This window comes from Pyrenophora tritici-repentis, chromosome 4 (genome assembly GCF_003171515.1).
Source record: "Pyrenophora tritici-repentis strain M4 chromosome 4, whole genome shotgun sequence".
In the NCBI taxonomy this organism is placed as follows: Eukaryota; Fungi; Ascomycota; class Dothideomycetes; order Pleosporales; family Pleosporaceae; genus Pyrenophora; species Pyrenophora tritici-repentis.
The window spans coordinates 1,154,148-1,168,715 of NC_089393.1; the positions used below are offsets into that span (position 1 = coordinate 1,154,148).

General features: G+C 49.4%; 6 protein-coding genes across 6 annotated transcripts; 1 reads left to right on the plus strand and 5 right to left on the minus strand.

Annotated features, from left to right (window-relative positions):
* Nucleotides 1–164: 164 nt before the first annotated feature.
* Nucleotides 165–519, minus strand: PtrM4_092090 (uncharacterized protein; the record flags this gene model as incomplete). Its single annotated transcript, XM_066106988.1, has 2 exons — nucleotides 165–272; nucleotides 352–519. 2 exons carry the CDS (start codon nucleotides 517–519, stop codon nucleotides 165–167), a joined length of 276 nt encoding a protein of 91 aa, XP_065962656.1.
* Nucleotides 520–1,388: 869 nt separating this feature from the next.
* Nucleotides 1,389–1,714, minus strand: PtrM4_092100 (uncharacterized protein; the record flags this gene model as incomplete). The annotated part of the gene is made up of 3 exons (XM_066106989.1): nucleotides 1,389–1,412; nucleotides 1,466–1,607; nucleotides 1,713–1,714. Coding segments are annotated over 3 exons (168 nt in total).
* A 1,442-nt stretch (nucleotides 1,715–3,156) lies between these two features.
* On the plus strand, nucleotides 3,157–5,721 carry PtrM4_092110 (uncharacterized protein; the record flags this gene model as incomplete). The annotated part of the gene is made up of 1 exon (XM_066106990.1): nucleotides 3,157–5,721. The coding sequence occupies one exon, from the start codon at nucleotides 3,157–3,159 to the stop codon at nucleotides 5,719–5,721; it is 2,565 nt and encodes an 854-aa protein (XP_065962658.1).
* Nucleotides 5,722–7,469: 1,748 nt separating this feature from the next.
* PtrM4_092120 (uncharacterized protein) lies at nucleotides 7,470–7,889 on the minus strand (the record flags this gene model as incomplete). The annotated part of the gene is made up of 2 exons (XM_066106991.1): nucleotides 7,470–7,472; nucleotides 7,713–7,889. The coding sequence occupies 2 exons, from the start codon at nucleotides 7,887–7,889 to the stop codon at nucleotides 7,470–7,472; spliced, it is 180 nt and encodes a 59-aa protein (XP_065962659.1).
* Nucleotides 7,890–8,587: 698 nt separating this feature from the next.
* Nucleotides 8,588–13,335, minus strand: PtrM4_092130 (Herpes-BLLF1 multi-domain protein; the record flags this gene model as incomplete). Its single annotated transcript, XM_001934358.1, has 2 exons — nucleotides 8,588–13,245; nucleotides 13,305–13,335. The coding sequence occupies 2 exons, from the start codon at nucleotides 13,333–13,335 to the stop codon at nucleotides 8,588–8,590; spliced, it is 4,689 nt and encodes a 1,562-aa protein (XP_001934393.1).
* Nucleotides 13,336–13,922: 587 nt separating this feature from the next.
* PtrM4_092140 (uncharacterized protein) lies at nucleotides 13,923–14,492 on the minus strand (the record flags this gene model as incomplete). Its single annotated transcript, XM_001934357.2, has 1 exon — nucleotides 13,923–14,492. One exon carries the CDS (start codon nucleotides 14,490–14,492, stop codon nucleotides 13,923–13,925), a length of 570 nt encoding a protein of 189 aa, XP_001934392.1.
* Between the last annotated feature and the right edge of the window lie 76 nt (nucleotides 14,493–14,568).

Consider the following 14,568-nt stretch of genomic DNA (forward strand, 5'->3'; position numbering starts at 1 on the left):
AGCAGATAAGCAACACTCGCACACAACTTTGACCAAAACCCATATATGTCAAGGCTTCATCATGTCATTCTTATGCGCATCGTGCATCTCGGGCCCTGCTCAATCAATTAGTCCCACCAATGTATGAGCAAGGATATGAGAATTGACATACCATGAAGGAATGCTTAGCAGTAGTTCTTGTATCCGCACTGCGACTTGCAGCAGTCGCTCAAACGGCAGGTGTCGACGCTGCAGGTGTAGGAGCACGAGGGAACGATCCAGCATCGCTTGTCCTGTGTTCATGCTTGTTAGCCTCGATCTTCACATCCCGTATCCTGGTATGCCCGCAAAAGAGAAAGGTGGTGAGCTTACACGGAGGCACTTCTTGAAGAAGTCGTCGCAAGTGCTGCAGGAGCACTCGCGCTTGTCGAGAGCGGAAGTGAGCTCGGAAGCGGAGACTGGAGACATGGGCGCCGGATCTGGGACGGCAAGGGCCATGGCAGCGAGCGTGGTGAGGAGGAGGGTGATGGTGAGCTTCATGCTGCGGGGTGTAGTCAGTAGATGGTGTAAGAAGCTGATTTGAGAGGTTATTCAGGTGGAGAGCTGAAAGATTCGGTGGTGGTAGAGAAGATAGGTGAAAGGCGAGAGGGTGTATATATATGTTGGAGAAGGGAGGACGGAGAGGACTGATAGGCGCTAGGGTAGTGCGAACGGGCGGGTTTGGCGCGGGGTCGCGAGGTTGAGCGGGTTGCTAGGTAAAGGCGCAGCTGAGCGGGTGAGCAAGTTAGTGAGATAAGGCAAACGGACATGAATGCCGCAATAACCGGATACGTCACAGTGGAAAAGAGAGGGATCGTGAGATAGCGGGCTTACGGGACAAAGGGCTGTTGATTAAGAGGAAGGAATGTCGAATTTGGGTGACAGATATATTGAGGGTAAGAGAGCTTCCGATAGCTTTCGAGTGCATTGTTGTGCAGCACCGAGTACACACAGCACGATTGATATTTGTATCTCCCAGTGGCATGCATGGCTGCATAGATGGACTAGAAGATGACAAAGAGGGCACTATTATTAGGTTATGAAGATGATAGTCCTTTGTGATCATGTAACTCGATGGTTTCAAGGTTAGTAAAGACACAAACACGGGCAGATGAAGCTGATATAAACGCAAGCATTACCGAGATTACTTCAAAGTATGCATGTGAATCATCAAGCAAAGTAGTTGAAAGAAAGAGTGAATTCTACTCTTTGATAATATGAGTCATGATGTCTGACTTCAAATCCATGTCTCAGTTCCCACTGACATTCGCAATGAAGAGCCCCGCAAGTTCAGCCGTGGATGCACCATGTCCCTCGCATCACAGTGCCTTTGTGCACACTACAACCTTTCCAGACTATCAAGGAACAACTCAACCAGATGGCAGTACTGACACCTTTTCAATATTAGCGCTCTTCATATCACGTCTAACTGTCCTCTTAAACTTACCTCTCTAAGTGCAGTGAGGGAAAGCGCACCTCCAAGCACATTCGTTGCGCGGGTTACCAGGGTCGTTGTCTTCTTCGCAGACTTTCGCCTCGCACTTGCGGTCACAGTCGCTGCCGGTGAAATGGCGAAGGCCGGGACAGTCCTATCAGTTCAATTAGCGTGCTATTAATCTTTTAAAGAGTTGACAAAGGGAGCATGGAGATACAGCTTAAACTAGACAGATACAAAGGGAGAGGAGAGGTCTTACATGGTCCGTGCAGGAATTGTATTTCGAGAGGCAGGCATTGCAGACCTTCGTGCCGGGATCATCATTGGCGACAACGACGGCGAACTTTATGATGAAGATGAAGAGTTCTTGGTGGTCTTGAAGCGTGGAGTGATGTTGATAAGGAGTGTTGATGGGTAAGGTTGATCGTAGTCGCAGTCACAGTGGAGTTGCTCAAGTTTGTGTGTGGGAGAAAACTCTGCGGGGACAGTGGGGGTTTTTATATCACCATGGTCGACGCTGAGATTTGTGGTCAACCGTGCGTATGATGTGGAGTGAAAGACGTGACTCAGTGGCAAATTGGGGAGCGGGAGCGCAATAGTACGTGTACCGCAGTGAGGAGTTGCCTGCAATCACGCGGTGAGAGAGAGGCAATTCGAGAAGGTAAGCGTGACTGATTGTAATGCTAAATTTCTGATTGCATCATTGCGTCGAAGGTATGAGTGTGATTTTCAACGGCTCAAACATGCGATGCCCGGAAACACAGACTCGAAGACTTCGACATATGACCTCCATTGGGGACTGACTACGCATCCCAATAGTGGCCTCTTTAGGAGAATTCACAACCGCTATTCAATCCTGGAGTCCTAGAGACCTCTCCATTTACAACAACTGACACCTGTTGATCGTATACTTGATTTGTTGCGGTTTGTGAGGCAAGGGTATTGCGCATGTCACGTGCGTTGTCCTGGCGCTCCTCCTTCCCCTCCATGAGCACCTTCTCCCCTCACCAGCATCAGAGATACGTCATGTAAATAGACCCTGATTATGGCTACATATAAGGTGGCCATGACAGCACAACAACAACAGAACACAATATACTCTAATGACGGCCTCGCGCGGTTACACTTTAATTGACTGTATTGTACTGCAACATGATTTGACGACATGAACATTCCTGCCCTGTAACTGCAAACACGCCACACGCCGCTTGCTATCTACAAGGGCTCTATTATTTCTCAATTACTTGGGAATCTTACGATACGGATGCGGCAAAGCGTTATCAGCTAAGTGTTTGCATGATAACCTTCTCATCAGACTTTCCAAAAAGCAAGTTGACTTGGATTACTTGCTTGACTTGCTTGGTTTAAACCAAGCAAGCAAGTCAAGTAAGAGCTGGGCAGCTAAGCAAGCAAGTCAAGTCAAGATACTTTGCTTGCTTGGCTTACTTGGTTTACTTGGTTGTTTTAGCGTTACTGTGATGAGGGTGCTAAAACTGCTGTACGGTAGATGTCGCGATGGTTTTGAAGTGTTGCAGTTGCCTCGGTTGAGTCCCAAACAGGCTAAGCGGCTATCAAATAACGTTAGCCTTAGTCTAGCGCATTGCTCCAATCTCGACGTACGCCTGTCTAGAAGCCTATCGCAATGCAGTATCCCCTATAGCAACGCGTTTTCCAGTGATTTATACTGCCCTGATACCCCCAATATGGCCAAACGTCGCCTACCACAAACTTCTGCTCGGAGCAAACGTACGAAAGTAGCCGCTGCCACCAACAACGTCGCCTCAACTCCTGAGGCTTCACCTGAGCCTGCATCTAAGCCTGCATCTAAGCCTAGACCTCAGCGTCGATCACCTCGCAAAACCCTAGCTGCCGCAAGCCAGGCTAACGCCTCGCCGCCAATACCTACCTTCGAGTTGCAGTTCTTAGAGTCGCAGGCGGAGGCTGAGATTGTCGCGCCCACCGAGGGCAGCCGAGCTGGCACGGTGGCTACAACTGAGGCTGGAGAGGGTGGTCAGGATGAGACAAACAGCGCACTAGTTGAGAACTTTGACGGCATTGACTGGGCACGTTTACCTGATTTTATCAAGCCATTGGCGCGTTCTAAGCGCCCAAAAAGTTGGATCTTTCAGTATGGCTACCGCGTTGTTGAGCGCCATGCTACATCTCGAATCTGGTTTGTGTGCAAGTACTGCCATGTACACAAAACTATCGACGCTGGCCGTGGTGGTTTGTTTAACATTACTCAGGCTACAACCTCAGCAGCCACCCATCTCAGCCAACCAAAGCCTGGCCACAACCTTACGAAAGATGGCCCAAAGTTAGCGCAGAGAGCTCGAGGCCAGCTGTCGTTGCGGCAAGCTTTTGACGCTGGTTTAGACGTACAACAAAACACTGCTAACGCGTTTGGAAACTTCGACGTAGAGGGCTTTCGAACAGCCACTGTCATGTGGCTTGTTAACCGAAACCACCCGCTCAGCGAACTTACGACGCCTGATTTTAGAGAGATGATGAGATTTGCCAACCCAGAGGCAGAGGCAGCGTTGTGGGTAAGTAATACCAGCGTTTCTACCTTTGTGATGAGGTTGTTCCGGTCTATACGACCGCAAGTTATCGACACCCTGTCAGGCTCAGTAAGCAAAATACACGTAAGCTTTGATGGCTGGACAACAAAGGGTGGTAAACGTGGCTTCTTTGGAGTAGTCGCTCACTTTGCCGACGCAGCTGGAATAATACGAGACTTACCAATCGATCTGCCTGAGCTCGCTGGCGCCCACACCGGTGAGGCTATTGCCAAAGCTATCTCGACGACGCTCTCAGCATACGGAATAACAAGCGACCGATTAGGCTATTTTGTACTCGACAACGCTACCAACAACGACACTGCGATCGCCGCGCTCGCGCGCGAGTACGAATTTGAGTCCGCTCACCGGCGCCTCCGCTGCAGTTGTCACACGCTTAACCTCATCGGCCAGGCTATTATATTTGGCACCAACAAAGACGCCTACGGCAACACTCAAGAGCAGTACAATACCGAGGAGCAGTATATGCGAGAGTGGCGGAAAGATGGCCCTATTGGAGTGCTAGTTGACGTCATCAACTATATCAAAACGCCGCAACAGTACGAGCTTTTTCGTGGCTACCAGCGCCTTGCCAACAACAACCTGCCTGCTGAAGGGCGTCTCAAAGTACTCGAGCCAGTCAAGCCTGTCGTCACTCGCTGGAACTCATACTATGCTGCTTTTGAGCGCGCTACCAAGCTTCAAGCCGCGTATAACTTGTACGCTGAGCATCATATCAATAGGGTTATCCTTGAAGATGCGCACGCTGCGCAGCGGAATAATAAGCGGCCCGACGCCCCAAACTGGATGAGATCAACTGGGCTCCGAGCTGCTGACTGGGCGGTGATTGCAGAGTACCAGGACTGCTTAGAGCCGCTCAAGTACGCCACAAAACGCCTCGAGGGACGCTCTAAGGATGGCAAATACGGCGCAATCTATGAGGTTATACCCGTTTTTGAGTACGTACTCAGCAAGCTTGAGGCCCGGGCGCGCCCGTTCGAGCACGTCGACTTCAACGCTCATGCCGAGGCTCCAGAGGATCACCTCAACGTCAACCTCCGCGCCGCGTGGAGCAAAGCCAACGACTACTACAACAAGCTCGACGACTCGCCCGCTTACTACGCCGCTGTTTGCCTACACCCGTACTACAAGAACTACTGCGATGTGGCGTGGGCAGACAAAGCTGATTGGCTTACTAGTGCCAACGCGTCGTTCCAACAGCTTTGGGCGGCATACAAACCTCAACGAGCACGCCAGCGGTATACAACTGCGCCGAGTAGCAACAACATAGACGAGGCAATTATTGCTATACTTAGCCGCAACAATGACCGAGAGGCTCCACTTGACGAGTTTGAGCGCTGGAAAACACAAGAGCCGCAGTGGACGCAGGAGCAGTACAACGCAGATGGAAATCCTGTCCAATACTGGATACAACTACTGCCGAAATACCCGCATTTAGCGCAGTTTGCAATCGATATCATGACTATCCCAGCATCAAGCAGCGACTGTGAGCGCCTCTTCAGTGAGCTTGGCGACCTTCTTGAACCTAAACGACGTGCTCTGGGCAGTGAGCTACTCGCAGCTCTTCAATTAGTAAGGTCATGGGTGCGAGCTGGTTATAAACCGTACAACTGTAGCGAGGCTAAGCTTTCAGATGAGCAGCTTGTAGGAGATTACAACATACTAGAGTGGAACACTGAGTTTTGGTAATTTGTATGTAGCTTAATCTCTTTGTAGTAGTCAAGTAATCCAAGTACTTGCAAGTAATACAAGCAAGTCAAGCAAGTAAAAAAATCACCCCAAGCAAGTCAAGTAAAGCCTATGTTTGAACCAAGCAAGTCAAGTTTAGAGCGGTGACTTGCTTTACTTGCTTGTTGGAAAGTCTGCTTCTCATGCAAACGCCAAATGCCACAACACATGCCGGTGCCACCATCACCAGCGTCCGGCACTGACTCCTTGCAACTACTGTCCAAATTCGCGGCGTTTAAGAATGTTACTTAGAAATAACATGAGCACACAACAAGCTGTTATGGTTTTCGGTGGAAGACCAGGACATTTGGAAATGGGAATAAGATCATTCTGAGGCATCGACGTGCCGGGAAGCTCAGGTCATGGCCACGGCTCGGAGGTATTATTCAATTAAACCAAAATATCTTCATAGCTCTGCGAACAGACCTCTGAAGCTTTAAGTAAAGAGCCACCAGACTTCCCTGCTCATTGAGATGTCCTAGCGCCGCCATCCCTTCCATATATACCCTCAAACACCCACCTCATAACCCTAGAACGCCCATACACAGCCCTCACCAAACTAGCCCCAGCTTTCTTTCTCATCCCGCGGAAAAAGCTTCAAGGAGCTTTTTCCTACATAGGCTAACAGTTTACGAAATTACACTTCTCGTCGACGCACATAGAATACTTTTGACAAGTCTTGAGCTTTCACTACTTCTCGCACGGGTCCTTAGTAGAAAAGCACATTTAGCTTTATTAGCTAGCTTTCTACATCAAAATTACGAAGAATTATATTATCTAAAGAATAGACGAGACCTATAGCTTCGCAAGCGCGCCACATTATCACGCAATACCCGCAGCCCTCTAGCTCCGGTCCATGTTTGGGTCCTTTGTGGGCGACGGCAAGGGTAACGAAGATGGCAGCGAAGGGAGCGAAGCCGATGATGCGCATTTTAGAGTATGTCGGGTTTGCAGCCGTGTTTAGTTGATGGCAAGCTGGAGGAGCTGGGTGACGATGTTCAGTGTGAGTAGCAGATCAGCAGAGATCAATCACTTAGATAGAATGAGCAAATGAGGTACGCTAATTAAATATAATGATATATTTGTTGGTAGGGCTGTAGCACTAGTGCTGAAAGGAAATAACGATAACTAGGAATGCATGCTGTTCGGTGATAGTTCTGATTGATTGTCTTGCGAAGGGGAACTATGGAAGAGCTAGATATAGGAGGTCTGGTCTGAGCGCTGCTCGGACGCCGCGATCAGTGGGCCTGTCCGCGTGACTGATATCAGTGCGCCTGCTCGCGTGACCGAGATTAGTGCGGCCGATCGCGTGGCTGAGATATCGTTGATATCTGTGATCCGACAATATTGTTCGCGCGCATGTGTGAGTTACGCGTAAAAGGGCCTGAAAGGGTGAGACCAAAGGCAATCCAGGGTCTCAACAGGGCACATTAATCCACAGACCAGAATTCGCGCCCACTCATGGTATTGAGCGATACTTCGGGCAAGTAGAGAGCGCAGTGCCCTCGCCACAAATGACCCATCGGCGCACTCTTTCCCCTGCGCATTCCATCTCAGTCCAAACCCCTGTTCTAATCAAGAAAGGGCCATTTGTTGTTGCCAATCAAACAGAAACTAATTTTGCACTGTCGTTGCCTGCAAACCTCACTGCCGGCACAGGTGTTACTGGAGCATGTCTCATAGCACCACCATTCATTGGGGATACATCTCTACTATCTGTTAGCCTGAAATCGAGATATAAAAACATTGTTTCGGAAAATAGTGATGATGTTCATAAGAGACAGGGAACTGAATGTAGAGAGTACACGGGTGACATGAAACACTTGACATCCTAGTATACAGGAGCTACTGTAGGCTCCAGAAACATATTTTATGAATGGAGTCGCGGGGCGTACCTCCACTTTCGCTATCAAGTATTTCATTTCATTTAGTTGAGAAAGTAGGAAACTTACGGCTACGCATGATTTGTATGTATCAAGGCAAACATAGCACTCATCCTGAGTGGGCCAGTCAAATCTAATGCCGTCCGTGTAGGGGTCTTCAGGGGTTCCATGGAGGGGGTCATAGGCGTTGGCGAATTCGACACAGGCGAAGGCTGCAAAGAGCAGAGGGATGATGGTAAGACGCATGGTGAGATAGGTCATAGAGCGGGACACCTTAGTAGCGGGTTGGGTGCCGTATTTGACTTCGAGACTTGGAGATACAGGGGCTTTCCTTATTGACGAGGTTTCCTTTGTGTTTTGGCTTGGAAATTCGAAGATACTAGAAAAAAGAAAGTAGATGGGATGCTTTATATACTGTGGAAGGTTCAGGCTCTAACCGGAGGTTTAGAGTAGGGGTCCTCTTCAATCGCGAATCTGCTATGCTGATGTAATCGTTTGAAGTCTTTTAGGTGCGAGAATAGGTCTAGGAAGCATAGCATGATTACAGAGGAATAGGTGAGATTCCGATAAAACATTGGGTCATTAAGGTAATGGTATCGCAGTCAGGCAATCACATTGCAACAAAAAAGAGTCTGGAGGAAAAATAAGTGGGTGATATAATGTCATAATAGCACCAAATTACAAAGAAAGCAAACCCTTAATTTAAAAAGTCGCTACTAGGAAATCGATTACAGTTACGACCCTGATCCAAGACTGAACGCCCCCACCAAACTCAACCAAACTCAAGAAGCCACCTCTCATGCCACGTATCCAAGATGATAGGTTCGGAAAAGCTTGGGAAAGTTATATCCAGAATGAGCAATCACTCATTTTCCGGTTGGGTAAAGTATGGATGTATACCGCGGTACTGTAGAGAATACAGATCCCACACAGCCACTCATCTATTAATTGTCATCATCAACAGGTTCTGGATCCTCACCCTTCTCCCAATCAACCTCAATTCCATTCTTGTCATCGTGGTACCGCTTGTCCGTGCAGGTCTCCGTGTCTATATAGTAAGGTGTTCCCCCTCTAAGCTCGATGATCTCGTCGTAACCGTTTTTGAAGTATCTACTGGGTCCAACAGTACTGTCCTCGAAGATTTCGCGTGGAAAACAGGCGCCATCGTAGTATACTGAGTAACCATGTAAGACCCTAACTTCTCGTCGATAACGGCGTTCTGGTGCTAGCGGCTGAGCTTCTGGGACTACAACTGGCGCCATGTTCTGAAGCTGGACATTCCTTCTTCTTTTTGGCTGGGCGACCTTTGGACGGAATTTCTTTTCTGTTTCATAATTCTCTGTCCAATATTTGAAGATTTCTGCACTTGTTTTGCAACCAGCTTCTAAAGCATCGTCATATACATGTCCCGGAAGGCCTGGGTTCTCTGGAAGACTTTCATCTTGTTCGACTTCTTGACTTGTTTGTGGGACAGGTCCACTGGAAAAACCAAAGTGATGTTCAGCTTGTCTCTTGTCTGCAGCACTGGAAAAATCATACGGATTTGGAACAGAAGATGGCTGACTGGTAGGGGTATTCGGATTAGAGACAGGTGCTGGAACTGTTGGTGCACCCTCAACGCTCGCCAAAGTCTCTGGCTTTGGTGAGCTGGAAGGTTCCGACGGCGCCTTTTTCCAGTTCTCCTCCTCGTCGGAGTCTGAATCAGAGATGACCTCTGTGGAATTGGGTCTTTGAGTCTCGTTATTCGTCTCGTTGACCTGCACTCGTGAATTGAGGGTGTCATAGTCTTTAGAGCGGTCGGAAAAGAGTGAAGAATACGAGCCTGTGTCAGAGTCATCAGTCACTTCATCAGTTTCCATGTCGTCAGCTAGATAACATCCATCCTCTTCCCAGTCTGATACTTCGGCTCCAAAGTACGTTTCATTGAACCACTGCATGCCAATGTCGTCAAGATGGTCATGAAGAAGCGCTGGAGAGTTGCCGTATCTTTTATATGCTCGTATCGGAACTTCGCGCCAGCTCTTCCTGCCATATCCATACTTGGTTGCCAGCTTTTTGATTCCTGACTTCTTGTGCCTCCAATAGTCCGGATTCCGTACGAAATGTCCACTGTCCAGTTCAACCATGGCCGTTTTTGGTCGTACAGTTGTTTTGCTAGAGTCTTCGTCGCTTGAGTGATTAGAGCTAGAGTATTGAGAATTACCGTTACCATGTTGGTCCTCCGAGTGACCACCCACGTTACTATTATTATCATCGTCTTTTGTTTCTTCCATTTCACCCTCGTCCTTCTGTTGGCCACCCTCGGTTCCGTCCATTGCCTCCTCGTCTTTCTGTTTCTGAACAACATCCTCATGCTCAACTTCAAATGCAGACCTAACCGCCTTTTCAAATTCATCTTCGTCTTTTTCCAGAGAGTCCGACGTGTGAGACCCACCATGATTCATATCAACTTCATTGTATTGATGATAAAGGGATGATGGCGGCCTTGGAGTAGACTTTGGGTGGGCGGTGTTATTATCCACGCCATTGCTTGGCGTAAGCTTGGAAGTAAATGGAGGCTTATAAAACGGAATTGCTGCTGATCCGTCATCTTTATCAAGCGCCGAGGGATCAGGTTCCGGGGGATTGAAGTTTGTGATATCGAAGGACGAAGGATCAAAGTCAGAGGCGTTAAAAGTCGGTAACTTCGTAGCATTAGGTGCATTGAAAGTGAAGGGCTTGGAGAACGGCGACGTCGCAGTCGTCGGTGCGGGCTCTGCAGCAGGAGCAGACGTGAATGCACCAGATATATTCAGAGATGACGGCACGAAGGTCGGGTTTGGAGTCGTCTGTGCAGTCTTGGGATTTGTAGTAGGAATAGACGTGGAATCAGGTGTATTCGTAGGTAGCTCGGAAGGCGGAACTGATTTGGTGGTTGAAGGTGGTGCGTTTCCCGTTTCTCCCCGGATCGAGGTCATTATTCCCTTGAGGTCAAACTTCGACGAGGGAACAGCCTTCTTTGGAGCAACTTCCTTTGGATCAGCCTGCTGCGGAAGAGAGGGCCGAGGGGCCGAGGGCATTGAGGCAGCCTGTTGCGGAACAGAGGGCACAGGGGCAGAGGGCTGGCCAGAAGGCTGCGATATAGCCGCCGCCGGAACAGCCGGCAACGGGATAGAAGGTTGCGATATGGGAGGTTGTGACGGGGAAGGTTGCGAGGTGGAAAATTGCGAGGTGGGAGGTTGTGAGGTGGCAGGGTGTAGGAAAGTAGACTGTGAGAAAGCAGAAGACGCAGCATCGCTGTTATTTTCCATAGAATTGCCAGGTGCTGCATGAGAGCCATTAATGGAGGGCTGTGGGATTGTAGGCTGCGAGACAAAAGAAGACGCACCAACGCTGTCGATCTCCATAACATCGCTGTCCATTTCAGGAGAGCTAGTGATGGAAAATATTCTGGGTGTGTCATCCATAATCGTATCATCAGCTTCCACAGTTTCTGGCGTGGATAGCTTGACGCCGCCATCATTTGGAGGTAGGTGAGGGGCACCGTTGTCATCGTCTTTTCCGTCCGTCTCCCTATTCATGTCAATGGCCTGATCGCCTGTTGCGAAGGAACCCCTCCAGTTGTCCTGTCTCGCAGTAGATTGGTTTTGAGATGACTGATCCTGCGCTTGGTTTGTAGAACCATATCCAGTAGTAGAAGGGTTTCCTCCATGATGGTTTCCATGTGAAGTTCCACTTCCAGCCGCAGTACCACTTGAGCCGGACGGCGTATCTCCTACGTTTCCTGCATCTTGCTGATCTTCGTTTGTCGGGTAAGATAACGATGACCTAGGGGGTAAGTTGTGAAATACTAACTTATTATCTAACTTGTTTGATGGCGACTGTCGATTTGCTCCATCCGTTGCGTTGGGGCCTTCTGGTCCAGCGACGACTCGTAAATCGACCAGATTCGTTGTGGATGTTGACTTATCTGCATGGTACGTCTGTATGCTGCCCACAAACCGTGGCGCAGGAGCGGATCCCGTAGCTGGATTCTCATATAAGGCTGCCCTCAATAGATCCCATCCCAGACTGTGGTCGAAGGGTTGATCTAATACGTTACCCGCATTCGGGGTTGGGTTATTGTTCCTTGGCAGCTTCAGCTTGTCCAAGAGCCTACTGCTTTCCTCGCTGCTTTCCTGGGCAACAGCGCGTGAAACCTCAGTGAGATGTTCCGCTCTAGCTTGATGCTGTAGATTGGACTGCTCATCAAAATTTTCGGCCTCTCCCACGAGTACGTTTCGTTTACGCCTTCTTTCAGCTTCATTAGCTGTATCCTTCCACTGATCCACCCTGTTGCGCACTGTGGCTTCGATGAGCTTCCAATAGTGATGCACAGAGGCCGCGAATGAAGTCAAGATCAGCACAATTCTATCAATCGCACCCAAAAGCATTTCGAAAACATGCTGTAGGTTGAGTAAGGCTTGCGTCCGAGCCCAGAAAAATAGCAGCACAACAATGACTATCACGGTGATGATGATGTAATCCTGCTTGCAGTCAAGCCCCCCGACAGCTTGCAGGCACGAGAGGATATAGGGGGCTGCGAAGCTTACAATGAGCACAATCAGCGACGACCAGACGCGTTGTGGGAACGTTACCACCGCAAGGATAAGGGCAACAGTGCAGAAGGTAGTAAAGAAGACGGTGGTGGGCATGCGCCAGAGCCAACGCCAGGCGAGTGGGCACCATTCTTCGCCGGGCCATAGTACATTTGCGGTTTTTCCAATGTCGAGAAAACTGAAGCCCTTCATAGCCCAAATTTGACCAAGCAGGGCCCGGAATTGACCAGGCAAGGCTTTGCAGAAGATTACGATCTTTGTAGCTGTAGGTTTTACAAGCACGAGCATGCCGCTTTTGAGCCCTAGTTTAAGAAAATATTGCAAATAGGGGTGGGAGGTTCTGGTGAAGAGGAATAAAACGACCAGCCTAAAGACGGCTCTCAGCGTAGGCTCAAGTTTTCCGAGCCGCGTGATTATTGGATCACTGATGTATCTAGGGGTCCATTGGGTGAACATAGGGGTCTGTTGGTTGAACAGGAACCATCGGTTCAACAGGGACCATCGGTTGAACAGAAGGGAAATGAGGACAAGGACGTTCAAACGGATCCATCGGTTGTTTAGAAGAAAACCAATAGCTGTCAAGGAAATTGACCAGAGGATTGTACCAGCAGGTAGGACTGGGATTTCTTGTCCAGACGGCACACCATTGATAGGTTGAATGATGTCTGTTGCGAACGAGTTATCGGTATGCTCAGGCCCCGATTGGGCCTCGGTGGTTATGTTGACGAGGCTTCCATTTCCAGACGGTACACCATTGATAGGTTGAATGATGTCTGTTGCGGACGGGTTATCGGTATGATTAGGCCCCGGTTGGGTCTTGGTGGTTATGTCGACGACCGGCTTGGTGGTGTTGGATATTATATCGTTTACGATGCTGGGGACGTCTTGCTCTTTGGTCGTATTTTTTCGCAACCAACTGTGGGATTGATTGGCAGGAGTCAGGTAGGGTATAGCGATCGTGATAGCTCCTGCAGCATATATGCCAGCCGTAAACTGAGGGTAGTGCTGTATTAGGTTCGCAGCCGCTAGGTAGAGAAGCAACGTTAGCTGTCTGTCGCACATGTATCTGTGAAGTGATAGCTACCTATGAAAGCGGGACCGATGATGTCGGCCATAGCTGGTGTTGGTACAATCTATTTGGTAGGTTGAGTGATGGTTGTTGGGGACATGAATTCTTCTAACATGCGATGGAAGTGATGCAGTCACACGTAGATTTCATGGATTGCTGAGATTTTCGAATGCGAATCGTCAGGTGGGAGGCGAAGGTTTGAGTACTGAGAGAAGCTTTGTCTGGAAGACTTGAAAGAAATGCAGAAGGACGTAAAGCAGCGCAGGTTTATTAAGACGCTAACGGTGCTATTGTTTGTCGTGGCCCATGTGTCTTGTGAATGACAATACAATGAACGAAACAAAATGAAAGAGAGTCGGGTTCATGAAGGAAAACTAAAGGCATGCCAGGACGCAATGCCTTTGTTGTGAGACTGGTTTTCACCACAGGAAAGGCCATTCTATTGCCGCGCATGCACCGCCGCAACGTCTACCAGAAGGGCGAGACTAACAAAGCGCGTGCGTGTATCACGGTGCCGTCGCGAATGATTAATCTGCGACCCGTGTCATTTTCCTGCACGGAGAAGGGAAGGGCCATTGTTCTATGCATTCAATGTTGTGTGCCACCTAGCCATGACATTGTACCTAGGTAGTCTCATGATGGTCGCTTCTTTGCTACAGCAATAAGCTCCCATGGCTTCCCGCCTACCTCATCAGCGCCCCGTTCCTGTACATGCCAGTCGGCAAAACAGGCCTTGTAGTCGCCCCAGTCTGCCTGAGGACCTGCCCATATCACCCTCTCCAGCGATGTATTCCCATACTCTGTCAGATACTCGTCCAACAAGCCCACGCGCCGGGGATAGACAAAGAGCCAGGTCGTAGCTTCGGCAGCAAGAGGATGGAGAAAGCGAGTGCCATGGACTAGGCGATGGTGCGAAGCAGGCAAGTATTGATTGGAGCTTGGCTCGACTTCTATGCCGATGACGTTGCGCGCCATGGGCTCATCGACGAGGTATGCTTCGAGGAGACCAGAGCCGCTTCCGATGGAAAGAGCGACGGCTGGTGGCTGTGGCAGGAGCGACTGGAGGTATTCGATGAGGGGCGCGCTGAGGGCAAGGCAGCACCCCGAATAGGCAACAGGTGATGCGCCGAGTGCTGGTAGCTTTTGGGTGTTGTCGTGCGCGTCTTCTACAGCAGCCACCTCAGGCAGAAGGAGGGGTGGCATCCGAGCCTCAAGGCCTATGAATGACGGCGTCCAACTGAGCAATCAATAATCAATCAACATGTCGTTATAGCGCCTA